This window comes from Crinia signifera, chromosome 4 (genome assembly GCF_055691185.1).
Source record: "Crinia signifera chromosome 4, ASM5569118v1, whole genome shotgun sequence".
Classification (NCBI taxonomy): Eukaryota; Metazoa; Chordata; class Amphibia; order Anura; family Myobatrachidae; genus Crinia; species Crinia signifera.
Genome location: NC_139220.1, coordinates 40,449,299 through 40,469,449, shown reverse-complemented (window position 1 = coordinate 40,469,449; position 20,151 = coordinate 40,449,299). Strand labels below are relative to the sequence as shown.

The 20,151-nt window shown below is 44.5% G+C and overlaps 1 protein-coding gene across 1 annotated transcript in view; it reads right to left on the bottom strand.

The window, feature by feature from the left end:
• FGF6 (fibroblast growth factor 6) overlaps positions 1-16,450 on the bottom strand; it is a 29,601-nt gene extending 13,151 nt beyond the window's left edge. The window contains exons 1-2 of the mRNA XM_083179599.1: positions 16,114-16,450; positions 9,740-9,843 (exon numbers count right to left, since the gene is read on the bottom strand). Coding sequence (XP_083035725.1) covers positions 9,740-9,843; positions 16,114-16,450 — 441 coding nt within the window. The remainder of the gene's footprint in view (positions 1-9,739; positions 9,844-16,113) is intronic.
• Positions 16,451-20,151: the final 3,701 nt, after the last annotated feature.

The window sequence follows — 20,151 nt, the reverse complement described above, 5'->3', positions numbered from 1 at the left end:
CTCATGTGTCGACATGGACACCAATGAAGTGCCACACTTATGTCAACATTTACATGTGTTGACCTTTCTGTCTTGATTTTTTCTTGTGGCGATTCGTGTCACACACCCCCCCCCCCCCGCAACCCCCACTCCCGCGAATCACGGCACACACACACACACCCGCGATTCTCGGCACCCCACCCCGTGACCCCCCCTCCCGTGATTCACGGCACACCCCCCGCGACCCCCCCTACCATGATTCGCCGCAACCCCCGCCCCCGTAACCCCCCTCCCGCGATTTGCGGCAACCCACCGCGCGACCCTCCTCCCGCGATTCTCTGCAATCCCTCCCCTCCCGCGATTCGCAGCATCCACCCCCCCACAACCCCCCCTCCTGCAATTCGCGGCACCCCCCGCGACCCCCCCTCCTGCAATTCGCGGCACCCTCCGCGACCCCCCCTCCCGCGATTCGCGGACACCTAAGTTGCAATACAGGGCATCTTTCATACAATTCTAACCATATTTCTCATATACAAACGTTCACAAATTAAGGGGGCGCAGCCCCTTACGACGGTGTGAAGAGCGCCCGTAGGGCGCGATGAATCACCTAGTATATATATAAATTTATATACCCTAGCAGAATTTGTGATTTTTCTGGCCATTTGTCAGTCAGTTTACATAACCTGGAGATTTTGGCCTGATAACATATGCACACATGTTGACACAAATGGGTACTAAAGGTACCCATCCTCACCTGTGATCTGTTTGCTTGTAATCAGTGTGTGTGTGTGTGTGTGTGTGTGTGTGTGTGTGTGTAAAAGGTCAGTGAGTTTCTGGTCTCCTGAAAGACCCTTGCATCTTTCATCCAGTGCTGCACTGAAGTGTCTGGATTCTGAGTCATGGGGAAAGCAAAATAATTGTCAAAGGATATGTGGGAAAAAAGGTAATTGAACTGTATAAAACAGGAAAGGGATATAAAAAGATATCCAAGCAATTGAGAATGCCAATCAGCAGTGTCCAAACTCTAATTAAGAAGTGGAAAATGAGGGATTCTGAGGAAACCAAATCACGGTCAGGTAGACCAACAAAAATTTCAGCCACAACTGCCAGGAAAATTGTTCCGGATGCAAAGAAAAATCCATAACTTTAACTGAAATACAGGACTCTCTGAAAAAAAGTGGTGTAGTTGTTTCAAGATGCACAATAAGGAGGCATTTGAAGAAAAGTGGGCTGCATGGTTGAGTCTCCAGAAGAAAGCCATTACTACGCAAATGCCACAAAGCATCCTGCTTACAATACTCCAAACAGCACAGAGACAAGCCTCAAAACTTCTGGAACCAAGTCATTTGGAGCGATGAGACCAATTTTGAACTTTTTGGCAACAACCATAATATGGAGAGGAGTCAACAAGGCCTATGATGAAAGGTACACCATTCCTACTGTGAAACACGGAGGTGGATCGCTGATGTTTTGGGGATGTGTGAGCTACAAAGGCACTGGAAAATTGGTCAAAATTGATGGCACGATGAATGCAGCATGTTATCAGAAAATACTGGAGAAAAAAAATGCACTCATCAGCCCGGAAGCTGTGCATGGGATGTACTTGGACGTTCCAACATGACAATGATCCAAAACACAAGGCCAAGTCGACCTGTCATTGGCTACAGTAGAATAAAGTCAAGGTTCTGGAGTGGCCATCTCACTCTCCTGACCTCAATATCATTGAGCCACTCTGGGGAGAACTCAAACATGCAGTTCATGCAAGACAGCCCAAGAATTTACAGGAACTGGAGGCTTATTGCCAAGGAGAATGGGCAGCTTTACCATCTGAGAAAATAAAGAGCCTCATCCACAACGATCACAAAATACACAGTATTAGGAACTGGGGTATGTAAACTTTTGATCAGGGTCATTTGGGTAGTTTCTGTTGTCATTATGATTTAAAAAGAGTAAACACAGTTGTTTGACAATAAATGGCTTCACCCAACCACTAACCACGAGTGAAAGAAAAGTTCGTGAGTTATCATTCATATTCTCTGACAAATGGCCAGCATGCCACAAGTTCATAGAACATAGTCAACAATTGTTGGAAACAAAATATTAAATACAACAAAAATGCTACAAAATAACAATATGCACAAAATGCAACTTATAGTCATATTGAAAATATGACACTGTAAATTATGTAATTAATAAACTATGCAAATAGTATTTTTCCCCCTGCCATTCCATTTCTTTTTTTAATAATCATTAAGAAGAAACATTGTTTCAATATAAAGAAAACATAGCTGACATTGGAGGTTATTCTGATCGTAGCGGCCAAACGTGCGTACGTTCCATATTAACGTACGCTATCCGTACGCGGCCGTTGGGGTTAAGTCCACCCACAAATCAGCCGCATACGTACGGCCAGAAACAACGTCAAAGGGGAGTGGCGTACAATTGAGCGTACGCCAACGTACACGGACGGGCCAGCCCTTACACTCCGACAACTGGCGTACAATTGAGCGTACGCCACCGTTTACGGACGTCTCTCGTCCGTCTTCCCACCGACTTCTTGCGGCTATCTGAGCGTACGCCAGCTTGCACGGACGGGTCCCTATTGTTTTCAATAGAAAACTCAGCTTATGTCACCGCTCGTGAGAGTGAGCGTACGTCCGTGTACGCTGACATACCCTTCACATATATGGACCTGCAAATCTTGCCTTTCAACTATAATTATGAAAATTAATTAATTGATTGAATTAATTAATGTGCAAAATAGTGGGCATGGGCTTAAAACATTGCTGAAACATCCTTTGTAGGTGTTAGATGTGGTTTATGTTATTGTATCATAAATACAAAACCTATGTTTGTATTAGAGTGAACACGTTGACACATGTCGACTTGTGTAGATTGAGTGTGCTACTGTGTAAAGTCTATGAAAGCACGTAGTGAATGTGTCTAACTGTTTAACAAATACCTACCTTAGCATATATAAGCAGGTCTTAAAAAGATTCTTAGCTTAAATTAAACAAACCTTTAAATGTAGAGAAGTATAGAAAGATAAGCTTCCAATGTGTTTGAGTGCTGTGTGTGGCTTGCAGGTAGTGAAATCATGGTTTTGACTTAATAGACTGCAGCATTGCTTATTACATTCAGGTGTATGTGTTTGATTAGTAATCAGCGTAAATTAGCAAACCCAGGCGCACGCTGGCATGCGGTATCTGTAGGGGTGGTCTGAGGTGGCGGTTGGCGGCCGCCTGTTTTGTGTCCGAAATGAACGGTGCTTTAGTCGATCGTGCGGTAGTAGCACCGCTCATTTTTGGTGCACACCCCCGTGTACGCCCATGTTTACGCCCATTTTCCCTCATTATTTCGGCCGCTCCCCTCAACACGCCCCTATGCCGCCCCCAATGCCCGAACTCTCGCGTACAGGTTTTTTCGCACGGAGAGACCCGTCCGTAAGCGTTGTGGAGTGTTCGCGCCTGCGCATTAGCGAATGTACGCATGCGCCGATCATGAAAAACCCCGGAACGTACGCGTACGGCCCGGCCGCACCAACCAGAATAAGGCCCATTATCACATAAGTAACAAAAAGTGACATAGAACAATAACGACACACAATAAAGGGGGGTATTTTGGTCGTCCAAGGGGGTAGCCTCAAATCTGTACAGGTCGTAAAAATTACAACCAAATAACCCCGTCTCCAAATAACATTCTGGGCCCATACCAACTAGGGATGGTCATTAACCATCGATGATTCAAAATCATTGATGGATTATGGCTGATGACAAATACTTTTGCCATTGATGGGGGGAGAACCAGATGGTTTCCCTCCATCAATGTCAAAGCAAAACCGATGTTTTGCTGTTTTTTTGCAAAGTGTCGGGACACGGAGCATAGCTCCGCCCTGGACACCCGTTAAGCCCCGCCCCTGTGTTTTAACCCCTTCAGTGGTGTTTTTTCTTTTAAGGTAGCGCTCCCCACTGGGTGAGTTTTTTAGGGGGGAGCGCTACCTAAAAAAAAACCAACACACTGTGTCTAGGGTCTGGGCAGCGCCGCTGCACACCATGTCAGCCGCTGCCTGGCCCTGCCCCCAGCAATCCGGTGTGTCAGTAGCCGGCGCCGCAGGCTGTAATACAACAGCCAGGGGTGCGGGTGAGGAGGTGGAGGACGCTAAACATTGGCAATCCCGAGAATTTTCCGGGCTTGCCAGTCTGGGCACTGAAGCATTGCCCGGAAAATTCTCTGGATTACCACTGAAGGGGTTAATTGGCCCACACAGGCCAATCAGTCAAAGAAAATGGATGACCATCGATAGGTAAAAATATCGATGGTCATCCATTGCATAGTTTCACACTATCAATGGTCAGTTGCACTATTGCCATTGATGGCAACCACCAATGGCAATGGCAACGATGGCCATCCCTAATACCAACCAAAGATGGCAAAAGTATCCACATAGCTTTCCAACGATTCAAGTTTTTTCCCCTAGTTTCCTTATGAAGAGATGCCTCAAGCAAATCCATTGTAAAAAAAAAAAAAAATTCTTTAAAAAGAGCTAAACTTGGAGGATCGGGATGAATCCAGTGCTAAAGGATGGCTTTTTTTTGCAGACGCAGAAATAAAGTTCTAATTTTTACTCCCTTTGGTGTATTTAGACCCTGGGGTGTTATTCCAAGTATGGCCCATTCCGGTGTTATTGGCAGGTAATTGAGGAGGTGGGCTATAGCATAGTTTTTGATTTGGACCCAGGATCTTTTACTAGGTGGGCAGCCTCACAAAAAGTGATCCAATGAGGTTTCTACACAGGCACATTTAGGACAAGATGAGTGTGACTGTAAACCTATCAGTTTTTGTCTAGATGGGGACAGATTTCCTTGATAAAATAAATGAAAAGCATTTCTTTATACATAGCAGCTGGTAAAGTCTTATTTGTGCAAAGCAACTGAGTCATAGGCCCTTATTCAGATCTGATCGCGCTACAAATTTGTTCTCAAAATGGGCAAAACCTTGTGCACTGCAGGTGGGGCAGATGTTACATGTATAGAGAGAGTTAGATTTGTGTGAGTCATTTTGTTTCTGTGCAGAGTAAATACTGGCTGCATTATTTTTACACTGCAATTTAGATTTCAGTTTCAACACACCCCACCCAAATCTAACTCTCTCTGCACATGTTACATCTGCCCCACCTGCAGTGCATGTGGTTTTGCCCATTTTGAGAACAAGTTTGTACTGCAATCAGATCTGAATAAGGGCCATAGTATTTTTCTCATCTAGATGTAGGAACTGAGAAACCCACTGACTGATACCAGTGCGTCTGTGTTTATCATAATAGGGGGTACGCAAAGTAGCATATAAGTATGAAATGGATTTAGACAACACCTCTTCTTTAAAGAATATCACATCTAAGGATTTAGATATATCTATGGCAGATAAGGCAACCAGGACTGTTGAAGTGGGACAATTATATGTCCTTAGCAACCTTTGAATCCGTGGAGCAAACTGTGGACGCCTCAGATCCTTTTCAATGCTGCAGAAGTTACAACTATTCACAACCTATCTATTAAATAGCAGCAATAGTTTGCTCATGAGTTTTAAAGAGGCTATTTCAGGAAGCCCAGCTATTTTAAGTCTCAGGAGCTATCCCAATAAATTGTTGTAACCACATACCTCCCAACATTGAGGAGGCACGAGGAGGGATGCTGTTGTGCGCCAAAGACGGGTCCGAACATTTTGAGGACGTGACATAGCTAGCAGGGGGTGTGGCCTGTACTCCTGTGAGACCACGCCCCTGTTTTCGCCACGGTAAGGGCATGAATAGATGCTGTGCGCATGCCCCCCCCACTGTGGAACAATTCCGGCCCCGGGTGGGACGCGGGAACAGCCCCAAAAACAGAAAATGCAGAAAGCGGTACAGTTGGGAGGTATGTAACCACTATATTAATTTTTGAATGGTGCTACATTTTAAAATATAGAAGACAAACTTTAATAGTGTTTATTTTTGCCAAAAGTTTAAATGATCTTATTGGAGTTGGGGCTTTTACTACTGAAAGGATTTTGATCACAGTTATAAGAGGTTTCTTAGTGCCCAATGAGTCCTTGTCCAAATGAATCTCAAACCATATTAAGAAAGTTATAACTTTCCCAGGTAGCAAACACGTAGATAGGTGAGGAGAGAAATTCAGGAAAACTCAGCTGAGTCACCCAAGGATTCTGACACCTGAGATGAGGTTCAACTTCTGGAAGGACAACGTCTGTTTATGTCATCTATGCCTAGTACTCAGTCAGTTGTATGTTTTCCAGAATCAATAATGGAATGTGGCTTGTTGGATAAAGTACATTATTTATATAAATCAATAAAATAAATTAAATTAGACCGATGGGTGTACAGTTACTAATTGATGTTGTATTTTCAGGCATCATCACTTGTGTTTATTAATGCCGTGTCCACACTGAGACTGTGAACTACACGGCATTTACCCAGCATTTAAATGAAGGGAGCTGCGGCGACGGACCCCCGTTCTCACCGCTAGGCAAATTCCTGGGTGAAGCAGTTCTACCCGGTAATTTGCCTTTCAACACGGGTTTTTTGGCAGTGTGAACGGGTCAACCCATGTCTGCATACCCGGATCTCAAACACGGGTAAAAAGAAGGGTATTACCGAGATCCGGGTATGCAGACAGTTCACACTGCAAAAAAAACGTGATAAAAGGCAAATTACTGGGTCGACATGCTAGACCCGGGAATTTGCCTTGCAGTGAGAACGGGGTATAAGAAAATGCGTCTATTATAAGGAATAATATACCTCCTATAGTAACTTTCTATGGCTACATAGTTCTATATAAAATCTCTCAGCCCACATCACAAAAACATCTGATGGGATCATGTGATCACGGACAGCCAATGAAATAGCAACCTGATGTTACAAAATGACCTTGAGCATTCTCCTGCCACTCCTCTATAAGCCTACCCCCCTACATTCATTTGCTCACAGGAGTTGGGAGGTGGGCTTATAGAAAATGGCAGAAGCCTTTACTGGCCCACAAGGAGGGGGGCACTGGTGAAAACCCCAGTGGGCCTCTCTGTCTGTGGAACCTCTCTTCATATAGGAATCAGGTCTCAGACTGTGCACTTAAATTATACATATGTTACATTATACTGCACAGGACTATGGTGTATTTTCTACAATGCATTGCTGTTGTGGTACATAACCATGTATGCACTAACGATATTTATTACAGTATACAAATTTCCTAAAAGCCCTTAAAATTTCTGTTGGTTAACTAAGCGCTGGCCACACACCCTCTGGAGGCTGGCCACACCCCTAATTTAGGCTAGTTAAAACTGCATTCCCTGGTGGGCCCTTCATGCCACAGACCGACACTGCCGACAGATATACTGTAGATAGCGCAATCTTTTTTTTTTTCCATGGGCAATATTATTTTATTTATATATTTAGGAGAAAAAATATATTTATTTTGATTAAGAGAGCTATATTTATTGTATATTAAAGAGGTAATAATAATTGCCAGTGTGTGTTAAAAATGCAGGCAACAATTATTATTTTATTGCTCTATAACGGTTGTCCACATTATTATATAATAAGTGTTACCCCTGCAGTAAATAAAAAAAATGTTAATACCAACTAACACATAGTATTGCCCCTATAATATAAGTAATATATAACATTGTTCTTTTGACAACATTAAATATTATTGTTGGACTGTTTCCTCTATCTTGCCTTTTGTTTGGTGGGTTATACCAGCAGTTTTCTGTCATTTTTTTATACCGTGGCTTGCTAAATATGGTGATTTCTTTTATTTACCACTAAATAATTAAGATGGCAAATTGTATTATGGTGGTTTCTAAAATGTTATATTTACAGTAGCATATCAAAATATATAAGGCGTAAAAAATTAAACGGGATATTAACAGCACTTTTTTATTATTATTATTTTTTATTTATAAGGCTCCGCACGTGTTTCGCAGCGCCGCGCTAAGGGCATACAATGAAACAGTACAGGGCGACAGAACTTAACATTACAGTAAATAAATAACAAAAATAGAGTACAGGTAAAAAAGAGCACCACAATCCAATATACACTACAGCTTAGATGTAAGTAGTGAGGACTACGTACTACTAGTGGCTGGTGGCCAGAGATGGAGATGAGTATGTGGAGAGCTGTGAAGTAAAATGTGAAGAGAAGAGGGCTTTGACATCAAGAAGAAAGGAGGGCCCTGCTCTGAGGAGCTTACAATCTAGTGGGAAGGGGAGACAGACAGATGACATGAGGTCGAAGCAAGTGGGCGGTGGCTTGATAGTAGGATGTAAGCAGGCAGATAGATGGTCAAGGGTCAGACATGAGGCAGGCAGAGATGGTCAATATATGTCATACTGTCACTTTCTATACCAGAACAATGGGACCCTGGCACTCAGAAGCCCAAGAACAATAAGACCTTGGCACCTAGAATCCCAGAACAGTGGTACAGTTGGACTCAAGAAAAATGTTCAACTGGAACTAGGCATCCAAAAACAATAGAACAGTGGGCCTTAGCATCCCTGGTTGAACACAACATGCCTCAAAGGTATGATACTGTACCTCATTCTAAAACAAAAATAAAAAAAAAAAGCTAAATATGCTTGTACAAATACCTGAAATAATATGCTGTATTATTTACAAGCAACATAAACTCAAAATACCATCCTTGCAATCAGGTAAACGTCACATGACCTCTACAATGTAAATAATATTTCTTGGGATGATCACATAATTATGACAATGCAGTCTATCCAATCACATAAGCTGGGCATACATTAGGCGACTTATCTCCTCTGAGAATTCGCCCGCGATACACCCTTGAGCAGCCCGGAACCTCGCATGCGATCCCAGCCCAGCCTGCCCGGCTTGGAAGCAAATTAGCACATCGCTTTTTCAGCCGTTGCGACTTGCAGACTCTGGTGCGATGTGCACGTTACCGCACGCTGCATCGGACCTGCTGTCAATCACATGCAATTTGGACACTTTTTATGCGATTAATCATCGCAACACCATAAAAAGTGCCCAAATTGTATATGGGAACTTTATAGCCAATGATATCATTCAGGATACAAGCTATCTATACAAGGGCCTCAATGGCTCACTTGGCTTGTAGCACATTGTTACACTGAATTCTCATGTAAGACTTATACATGGTATATTGGGTGTGGATCGTATTATTGACCCAACTTAGGTCGACAGTTATTAGGTCGATACCGTTGGGTCGACAGGCAACTAGGTCAACAGGGTTCTAGGTCGACATGGGTGAAGGTCGACAGGTGTCTAGGTCGACATGGGACAAGGTCGACATGGGTTTAGGTTGACAAATGTGTTATGTCGACATGGGTTAGGTCGACAGGTCGCGATGTCGACATGGGGTTTTTTTTCACTGTTTTTTTACCCGAATGTCGACACAGTCGACATGGACACAGTTGGAAGTCAACTGCAGTTGTCGGCTCAAAAAACAGTGAAAAAACACATGTCGACCTCGCGACCTGTCGACCTAACCCATGTTGACCTAACGCATTTGTCGACCTAAAACCATGTCGACCTAGAACCCTGTCAACCTTGTTGCCTGTCGACCCAACAGTCGACAGGCAACAGACCTAATGACTGTCGACCTAAGTCGGGTCGACAATACGATACGACCGTATCCCGGTATATTATTGCTGTTATTCTTCATTTCTCAGATACCCAGTAAATGTTCTCATGCCAGCTATTGTAATGCCCATACTTACTGAAGCGTATACTCTCCCTTTGTCATTCATTGCTACAAACAGGTTGGTTTTCACACCGAACAAGCTGATGATCCCTCGTTCCACTGTAGAAACTTCTAACAGACCTGAATAAACAAAACACAGTCATTTAATGTACTTGTTGCAATGCATTCACCATTATACTGTATTAATTATACTATCATCCTTCAATGCTGCTAATTCCAAATCATGTCCGGAGACCATTAACAATGTGACACATAATATACTGTATATACTGACAAAGGGACCTATTCAGACCTGTTTTGCCCACGTTCCCGGTGGTGGGGCTCGGCGCATGCGCATAGTCACTTATGCGAATATATACGACTAGTGAGGAAATCTGAATCAGGCCCATAGTTCTGAAGACAGGGAATACACAGATATAGATGATTCGGTCTATTGATATTTATGCACATACTCCACAAGCAGGGCACTTAGCATACATAGCACATAGCGGGGACATAGAAACTGTTCTACAAGTTATTATGATCAAGAAGAGGTTCTGTCACCCATAGCAACCAATCTGGTGTTTCCTTTCATTTTGTTAACTACATTAGAAAAAGAGAGCTGGATTCTAATTGGCAGCTATGAGAGTTGAGCATAATAAACAAACTGCTATATACAACACCCTCTAAAGTATACTTGAATTTGCCATAATATCCCTGTAATCTGGGACGCATACAATTTGTACAGGTTCTGGATTAATAGAACCAGGTGAAATCATACTTACCAATATTTGGGCTTTTCCCTCCAGTAGAGAGCAGCCAGATTGGTGCAGGAGGGGGGCGTTGCATTCTACACAGTGGGCGGTGAGGGGGTGTGGACACTCGACCGTGTCTTCGCAGCCACGACCCCTGCTCTACAATGCTCAGATTATGACATTGTAAAGGAAGGTGCAGGGCTTCGATGACGCAATTCATGCTGAGTTGTGTCAGGGCCCGGGCCCGGCCCCCCCCCCCAGACCAGACACTTTCATGGCAGGGGGTGCCTATCACTCTCTCCCTGCCACCCACTCTTTCACCCTGTCACACTCTGCCTCACACTGCCACCCTCTCCTTCTCACATATCTCCCAATCTATGTGCACCATAGATTTTTGGGGTGTGGCCTAGTGGAAAGGGGGCATGGCCTATGCTAGCGATGCTCTGGCAAGGCCACGCCCCCGGTTCTGCCGCTGTAAGGGCATGAATAGACGCTGTGCGCATGAGCACAGCGTCTATTCACGGGTGACAGGGGGGACTCCCAACTGCCGGCCCTGGGCAGAACGCGGGAACATCCCCCAAAAAACGGGACATTCCCGCGGAAAGCGGGACAGTTGGGAGGTATGCCCTTTCACCCACTGTGAATGCCATGTTGCATATTGTGAACTTGGCTGTGGGTGGAAGAGGGGGGACTAAATTTTAGGTACTTGTGTATTTTGGCGGCGCCCATCGCATCGCATACCATAACACATACGATGGTATGCGATGCGACGCGATATCGTACGATAGAGCACGATGGCATACAATTTTGAAATTGTATGCCATTGTACATGGCATACGATGCCATACGATGCGATGCGATTAAACATTGTATAAGCACCCTAATGGGTGCTTATACTATGTTAAGCACCCAAATGGGTGCTTACAATGTTAAATGCACCCCCACGCCACCCCCCACTATAAACGTGAACCCGAAGCGTGGCGAGCGCAGCGAGCCCGCGAGGGGCGGCGGTACGCGTCCTACGACCTTTTCATACCCCCACTATCCACGTCGGCGTGGAGTTGAGAATAGAATAGTGTGGCGAGCGCAGCGAGCCACCGAGCCCGAAGCGTGGCGAGCGCAGCGAGCCCCGCGAGGGGACGCGGATACCTTCACAGGTAAACGCGTCCCCTCGCGGGCTTCACAGGTGTCCGCGTCGCCACGGACACCTGTGAAGCCCGCGAGGGGACGCGTATAACTGTGAAGGTATCCGCGTCCCCTCGCGGGGCTCGCTGCGCTCGCCACGCTTCGGGCTCGGTGGCTCGCTGCGCTCGCCACACTATTCTATTCTCAACTCCACGCCGACGTGGATAGTGGGGGTATGAAAAGGTCGTAGGACGCGTACCGCCGCCCCTCGCGGGCTCGCTGCGCTCGCCACGCTTCGGGTTCACGTTTATAGTGGGGGGTGGCGTGGGGGTGCATTTAACATTGTAAGCATCCATTTGGGTGCTCAAAAGCACCCTTTAGGGTGCTTATACGATTTTTGGTCGTATAGGGGGTCAAAATCGCGTCGCATCGCATCGCATGCCATCGGGTGCATGGCATGCGATGCGATGCGATATGTTCGTCGTACGACGGACATCGGGGGCGCCGCCAAAATACACAAGTACCAAATTTTATTTTTGCACCTGGGACCCCCACCCACAAGCTCCGCCACTGGTACAGCGCATCTGGTTTAGGGGATCCCTTTTCCTAATATCACAGTGAGCTTGCCTCATAACAAAGCCTTTCTCATTGGTACCTTGAAACATAAACAGCAAATACTCCTTAGATAAAAGTTTTACAACCCACACTTTATCCGCATGACTTTTACACAGCCACTGAGTCAGAATCGTCTTCAAATAGACTATTATATCAATCTACTATAATTCCAAAACTTTTATGCAATCGGTCCTGCTACAAAGAGCTTGCAATCTATAGCATGTACTATATAATTTACTCATTGTGGGCGGGATTCTCTAAAATCCGCAGCCCTCTTCGCCCGGCATCGCATTTCTAATGACCGCATATTCTCTAAAATATGCGGTCATTAACGCAAGGGACAGCTCTTGCGGTAAGAGCTGTCCCTTGCGATGCGGCGCCGTTGCTGGACTTCCGGGTCTATGACCCGGGAGTCCGTCTGCGCATGCGCAGACTGACGCGCCGGCCGCAGGGCATGCTGGGAGGGATCCGTGACGGGTCCCTCACACACCGCTGCGGTAAGAAGCCCATAGGCTTCTGCAGGGAACTGCCAGCTTTTGCTGGCGTTTCCCTCCGCAGCGGTGACACTGTGAAGGGGGGTTAGAGAATACAGAAATGCGGTAAAAACCCAGATAACGGGGTTTTTACCGCATTTCTGTGATAGAGAATCTCGCCCTGTAACTATACTCACAAGATTTCCGCAAAGGTATTTTCGGTCTCATCTAGGAAGCGCTCCAATATTCATTGATCATATACTAATATAACTGTGTAATTGGAGTTACAGGTCTGTACTTATAGTTTCACTTACAATTTTGCAAAGTGTGGAGCACTATGGGCCTTATTCTAGTTCACTCTTTCTGACAAAATCCTTCTTAGATGGACAAAACCATGTGCACTGCAGGGGGGCAGTGCACCTAATTCTCTCTGCAAAAGTAACACCTGCCTCACCTGCAGTGCACATGGTTTTGTCTATCTAAAGCTGTGTACACACGGGGGCGGTAGGGGCTGAAATCGCTGGAAATATGGTCGCATATTGCCAGTGATGGGAATGTGCCCCGGCGATAATTCTAATCGCAAGCTCCTGCGACCAGCTGATTACCTCTGTGGCTTCCCCAGCAGAGGTTCCTTTTCATCAGCGACCATCTCTGGTCGCTGATGAAAAGGAGAAACTAAGCAATATATTGCTTAGCCATATATTGCTAGCAATATATGGCTGAGCAATATATCTCCCCGTGTGTATGGGGCATGAGAAGGAATTTGTCAGAAAGAGTGAACTAGAATAACCCTCTATATCACATATCACATATAACATATCACACGTCACACCGCCACAAACTATAAACAGTCATACACAGGGCAAAATGCACTAAGCTTCAAAAGTGATAAAGTGGAGAGTGATAAACAACCAGCCAATCAGCTGCTGCCTGACATTTTTTAAACACAGCCTGTGATATGTCAGGTAGGAGCTGATTGGCTGGCTGTTTATCACTCTCCATTTTATCACTTTTGAAACTTTGTGCATCTGGCACAATGAATGATGAAATATATTCCCCTTACTGTAAAATATATTCCCTTCTATCACACGATCTGTAGTATTTATCACCACCATGAACTATAACATATATCACCCACAAACACGACCAAATATGCATGTGTTCAGAAAATCACAGATATATTATATCATACAGCATTATCCAGATAAACATACGATTATCCATATATTATTAGCCACTCATAACATTATACTTTAAACTGAAATAAATTCTACGCTTCCTGGCATAGTTTTTCAGGGTTCCTGCAGCAGGGATGAGTGACAGGATTGAAGATAACTACGGAACAAGGATTATTAGATATATTATTATACTATCTCCTACAATTTTTTCCATGTAAAGTAAGTACAAGAAATGATTCCTTCCTGTAATTTGCAGAAATCTCTTAGCATTAGTGTATTGCAAGGACAGACTTAAGGGGTGTACAAACGGTGAGATTTTGGAAGGAGATTTTCACTGGATAGTCAAAACCTCCTTGAAGGTTAGCCAAAATCTCCCTATATTTCTCCTGCTTGATCAATATTGTCTAGCGTAAATTGCTTAGCATAGATGGACTGTGCAGCCAAGGCGATTTTGACTAGATCATAAACCCTGTACACACGTTTAGATTTGCTTTAGATTTGATGTTAGATTCGATTTTCTATTAGATCTGGCATTAAATGATCCCATTCGATTTGGCATTAGATCTGTACTTTTGCATTCAATTCGATTTCGATTTCACAATGTAGGCACAATGTACTCATTCGATTTACTGGATCAAATTCGAGCTTTCCTTGGCTGCACAGTAGATTTTTCTATTCGATTTTGAGAAAACGGGAGCACGCATCGAATCGAATGCAGATCGAAAGTGTCCTAAAAACAATTCGATGTGGATTCGATGTTGCTTCTATAAGCAAAATCGAATCGAAAACAGGGAAAAATCTAAGTGTGTGTACACAGCTATAGACTATCATTGCTTAGACAAAATCGCTTAGTCAAAATCTCCAGTGCATCTAGCCAAAATCTCTCTCAAAATTGCTTAGTGAAAAATGTCCATTAGGATAAATCTCCCCGTGTGTACACCCTTTAAGACTATCATTACTTAGACAAAATGGCTTAGTTATAATCTCCAGTGCATCTAGCAAAAATCTCTTTCAAAACTGCTTAGTCAAAACTGTCCATTAGTCAATATCTCACCATGTGTGCAGGCCTTTATGTTTGTATTGAACTGTGTCGCTCTTTATTTGTACTCTATTTTTGATATTTATTCAATGTAATACTGTTTTGTCTCCCTGTACTGTTCCTTTGTACGGCGCTGCGAAACACTTGTGGCGCCTTATAAATAAAATTATAATAATAATAAGTATTGTATTGGTCGACACCTTAAAAATGGAAACAGGTACAAAAGGCCGATACAAGCAATAGGTCTACATAAAAAAGTTTGATATGGAAGGTCAACACAAGTTTTTCATGGTTTTTATGTCTATGTCGACTTATTATTCATGTTGACTTATTGCTTGTGTGGACCTTTTGTCCATATCGAGCAAAGCCATGTCGCCCTTCTTAAGGTGTCAACCTTTGGACTGTCAACCAATAGTGGCCGACCGATTGAGTGTCGCCCAAATTAGTGTTGATCAACCGCATACCCTCAAGACGTTCTAGAAAGTAAAAAATAAATCAAGTAGCCCCCAAACAGCATACTGTTTATTATTTATTTATTTACAGTATCTTATATAGCGCAGCAGATTCCGTTGCGCTTTACAATATCCCCCAATTCATACCTAGAAATTATCAGAGTTTGCAAAAAGTATATCAATAGACTTTAATTATTTTACTTGTTATCAGTGTGGGCAATGTCAACATTATTCGTAATGTAACGTAACGTAATATGTTTCTGCCATTTATAGCACCTTGCCTAAAGTGTAATAAAACACATGAACAATTCCCACCGGTAACCATGGCATTCTCTTTCATTGTCTATCAGAGCTCCTCACAGTGACCATAGCAGGGATGGGGAACCTTCAGCCCTCCAGTTGTTGTTGAACTACATATCCCAGCATGCCCTGCAACAGTTTTAGCATGGCCGAACAGCGAAACTGTAGCAGGACATGCTGGGATGTGTAGTTCAACAACAACTGGAGGGTGAAGGTTCCCCATCCCTGGACTTTAGGAAGAAACACTAGGGATAACCTTGCAGAAATTCACCCATATTTGTTTCCCATTTTCTAATGTGGCAATTTGTCAGTTTTAAGCCTCTGAAACTCTAGATCCGTTTGGCTGACAGCGGATTCCAACAGATGCTCTCTGTTTAAAAGTATAAAGTAGCCCAGAACATTAGACATGCATGTCGTAATTAGCAGAGAGGGATGACTTCAAATTGTTGTGCTGAATGCGAAGCAGTAACTCACTATAGGGGCTCTCATTGTGCACTCCATTTATCTTCCCACCGGGGAGGATCTGCAGGTGGAACCCAATCCCGATGTTGCAGTAAAGCCTCCGCTGTCTTTTAATTCCCTGCAAATAATCGGTCTTCCACTTTGCATCGGATTTATCGGAAGGCATTCCCATCGATCTGGAAAGGAACGATTCCCACGTTCTTTCGAATAATGTTCCATTAACCCTACTCGGGATAGGGTAAGTCCTGACGACGTCAGCCATGAAACCCAGCAGAAGAATAACACGCAACGTCCAGTGAATTCTGGCTCCGTGGGACATAGTGATGAGATGTCTTTGTGGAACAACCATCCGGTTCACCTTCTGGACACGTGGTCAGAATTAATGGCCCTAAAAATACCGCCCTCCTTGTTTTTCTCTCTTCAGCATGGCGGCTGGAGCTTATTTTTGGAAGGCAGATAGGGGTTGCTGACATGAAACCAAAGCCTGGGAGCAAATGAGTAAATAGATAGAGCCCAACAAACTTCAAAGTGGTAGGGACCATGTTTTGTAGCTCTGGAGTACCGGACGGCAGCCTAGATATATTTGCTTGGCCTATCTTTATACTTTAGAGGCCGTCCTATACCCAAGCGTCATTCTGACATCAACAACACTCAGTAGTGAAGCAGCAATAGGGAGACACCCCCCCAAGCACTAACCTGTTCATTCACCTCTGCTGTGAGCCTGACAGAGCTACAGAACATTCAGGCTGGAATGAATTACTTCGGGCAACTTTCTGAAAGTGGATGGAATATATATGAAGGGGCCCTTCAGGCTCCAAATTCATGGAATGGTCATATGTCTGGCTTGCAGTTTCCTTATTTAGAGAGCAAGGAGTAAAAACAGTTCCCTGCCTCACCAGTGAGCAATGATAATCCTGCAGGCACTTCCTCATCAGTATGTGCACTGGGTTAACATTAGGATAACTGAATATCATAGTCGAGGCTTGGGGAAATCCATAGGAATTGTATGCGTTCTCCCTCTGTCTCCAGAATTGCTAGGTAAACAGCACTGCAATAAATTCACACTTATAATTGTAGCGGCATGACGGCCATTGTAAGGGATTATTACATTAGTGTAAAACCATTTGACAGGAATAAAACGTTTTCCTACTTGCATTTGTTTATATAATCAGAACACGAACATCCGCAGGGAGGGAGAGATTAGCAGGAGCAAGACAAGCGGCCCGCCTCCGACAGCAGGTACATAGGGCCTTATTCAGATCTGATCGCAGTACCAATTTGTTCTCAAACTGGGCAAAACCATGTGCACTGCAGGTGGGGCAGATGTAACACGTGCAGAGATAGTTAGATTTGGGTGGGGTGTGTTGAAACTGAAATCTAAATCGTAGTGTGAAAATAATGCAGCCATTATTTACCCTGCACAGAAACAAAATAACTCGCACAAATCTAACTCTCTCTGCACGTGTTACATCTGCCCCACCTGCAGTGCACATGGTTTTGCCCAGTTTGAGAACAAATATGTACTGCGATCAGATCTGAATAAGGACCATTGAGCGTAAAATCTGTTTGATACCTGGTTGGGGGGCGGCATTGGGGCAAATGATACGATCATTGCACCAAAAAATGTAATCAGTTCTAGTTACGACTAAACTGCTGATTACATTTTAAAAAGTTTGAATCGCAGAATAGGGCGCATACCCTTCATAGGGAGTAAGTAGCAAATCGTGTAGCGGAGGTTTGATAAAGTGGAGAGAGATAAAGTCAGCTCGGGTCATTTTTTAAACACGGCCTGCATCATGGCAATAAGAAGCCGATTGGTGGTACTTTGAGCCTCATTCAGACCTGCTTTCCTGGGGAACACCCAGCATTTTGTTGGGGAGGCCCGCTGCTGCCGTCCTCTGGCAACCCCTGGCCCTCCCCTTGCTGTGTATACACCTCGGCGAGCGTTTGCACAGGGGGGTTGCACATGCACATATAGGCGGACCCCCCGTCATCGAAAACCAGAACGAATTCGGATCCGTACGAACGGCTCTGAATCGGCCTCTTTATCTCTCTCCAAGGACTGACACGTTTAAGTCTATGTATTAAGCCATGGAGAGAGATAAAGTGGATGGGGATAAAGTACCAGCCAACCAGCTCTTAATTGACATATAGGAGCTGATTGGCTGGTACTTTATCTGGCCTCAAGGCTTAGTACATAGACCCCCTATTTGACTGTGTTTGAAAAATGACAGTTAGGGGCTGAGTGGTTGCTACTTTATCTCTCACCAAAGTTTGATACATTTCCCCCACACTATTACCACTTCATGGGTGAACTGGATGTTAATGGAGCATTGCTGTTACTGGTCTACAAGCCTGTTAATAAAACGTATAGAACGTTAGACTGGTTATACTCTGGTGTTTCATTTCTGCAGCTGGCTTGATTTTTTAATACAAGTGCAAACGCTTGTGACCACATATATAATTATGTACAGAACCATTGCAGTCACATATTCACCTGTGCCAGAGTGGGATTAAAGGGGCGGGGGTGTGGGGGTATTCATGGGACTCTTTACCCCAGTCCCCCGTTGGGGGTCACCCTGATGGAGAACACTGATATCACAGACTCTCCCTCTTGTGCAGCAGCAGAAGGAGGAACCTGGAAGCCACGTAGAACAGTTTACAAAGACAAAGGAATATCAGGTTTCATGAGCACCGGCCAGAGTAAACATAGATAGGAGGAGGGAGAGGGCTGTAAGTGACTCAGAAACCCCCGATTCTCCCCCCTGCTTCAGTCCCAAGCACAGCAGACCAGAATTCATAGTCGTTTTCATTTGTTAGCTGCATGTTCCATTACAGTGTGTTCAAAGCATCTCAATCACTCACTCTAGTCATGACAATAAAAATGTTTCTTGAACATGCCCACTAGGAATTTTTTTCCTAGAGTTCATTCTTTTCAATTGTGCACTGCATGTAGAAACAACACTGAAATGAATGGGCTATGGAAATGATTGTTGTGTTGTAGAAATAAATGGGAAATTGACATCAATGAAGTGACGATTTTTCTCCCCGTAACAATTAAAGTATTCCATTGACCTCTGAAATGTGATCAAAGTGTAAACTCTGTAGAATCCAAATCACCGCAGGAATCCGGTCAGAGGGAATTTACCTCCAGATATTGGCCTTTATTCTGATCGCTTCGCTCGGACCCGAATTCGATCAGTGTTCCGATGTTGTGCGTATATATGCATGCACAGAACCATTTCTGCGCAAGTCTGTACGCAGGGAGCGAGCAAACATGGCGAGAAGTCTGGTCGCCGAGTACTTGCTCCTGGCCTTCCGAGCAGGTTCATTGCCATATGCGCACGCCCTGCGTTTCATGGGCGTTACCATGAAACGCAGGGCGTGCGTATGGAAATGCAGTAGTGACGTGCGTGTGGGTGGCGGACAGCTGACTTAACCGGATGTCAGCTGCCCGTCCATATCCCTCATAGACCACTCATGCATGGGCGAGCGCTTTCCACATCATTCGATGGTCGCTGACCATCGAATGATGAGGGAGATTCTCACAGGCATTCAAATGGATGTTTACATAAAACATCTTTTCCCATGCCGACCGGCTGAATTCGGCATGCAAATGGGAGGTGCTGGAGATCCATTTGCTAGGCAGGGTTTGGTACATTCGCTTCGGCCCATGCACGTCTTAAGGTCCATACACACTGGGTGATTTTGCCCACCGTATATGGTGACCGATGATTGAGAAAATAGCTGGGCTGAAAAACGCTACACACTGAACATTTTTCACCCGTTTTAGCGATTTTTCATGGGGTGGGCGACTTTCAGAACGCTATGGAAAGCCATCCACTCCGTCTCTCATCTGTTGGTAATACCAGCAGATGAGCGGCCGGGACAGTGATGATGTGGAAGTGTGCATCACCGATCACCGCTCATCGCTGCCCCGTACACACTGGGCGGCTTTCGAGCTGAAAGCAGCTGAAATGAGTAAACTAAGCTGCTTTTAGCTCAAAGTCATCCAGTGTGTAAGGGGCTTTATTGCTGATACTCTTGTGT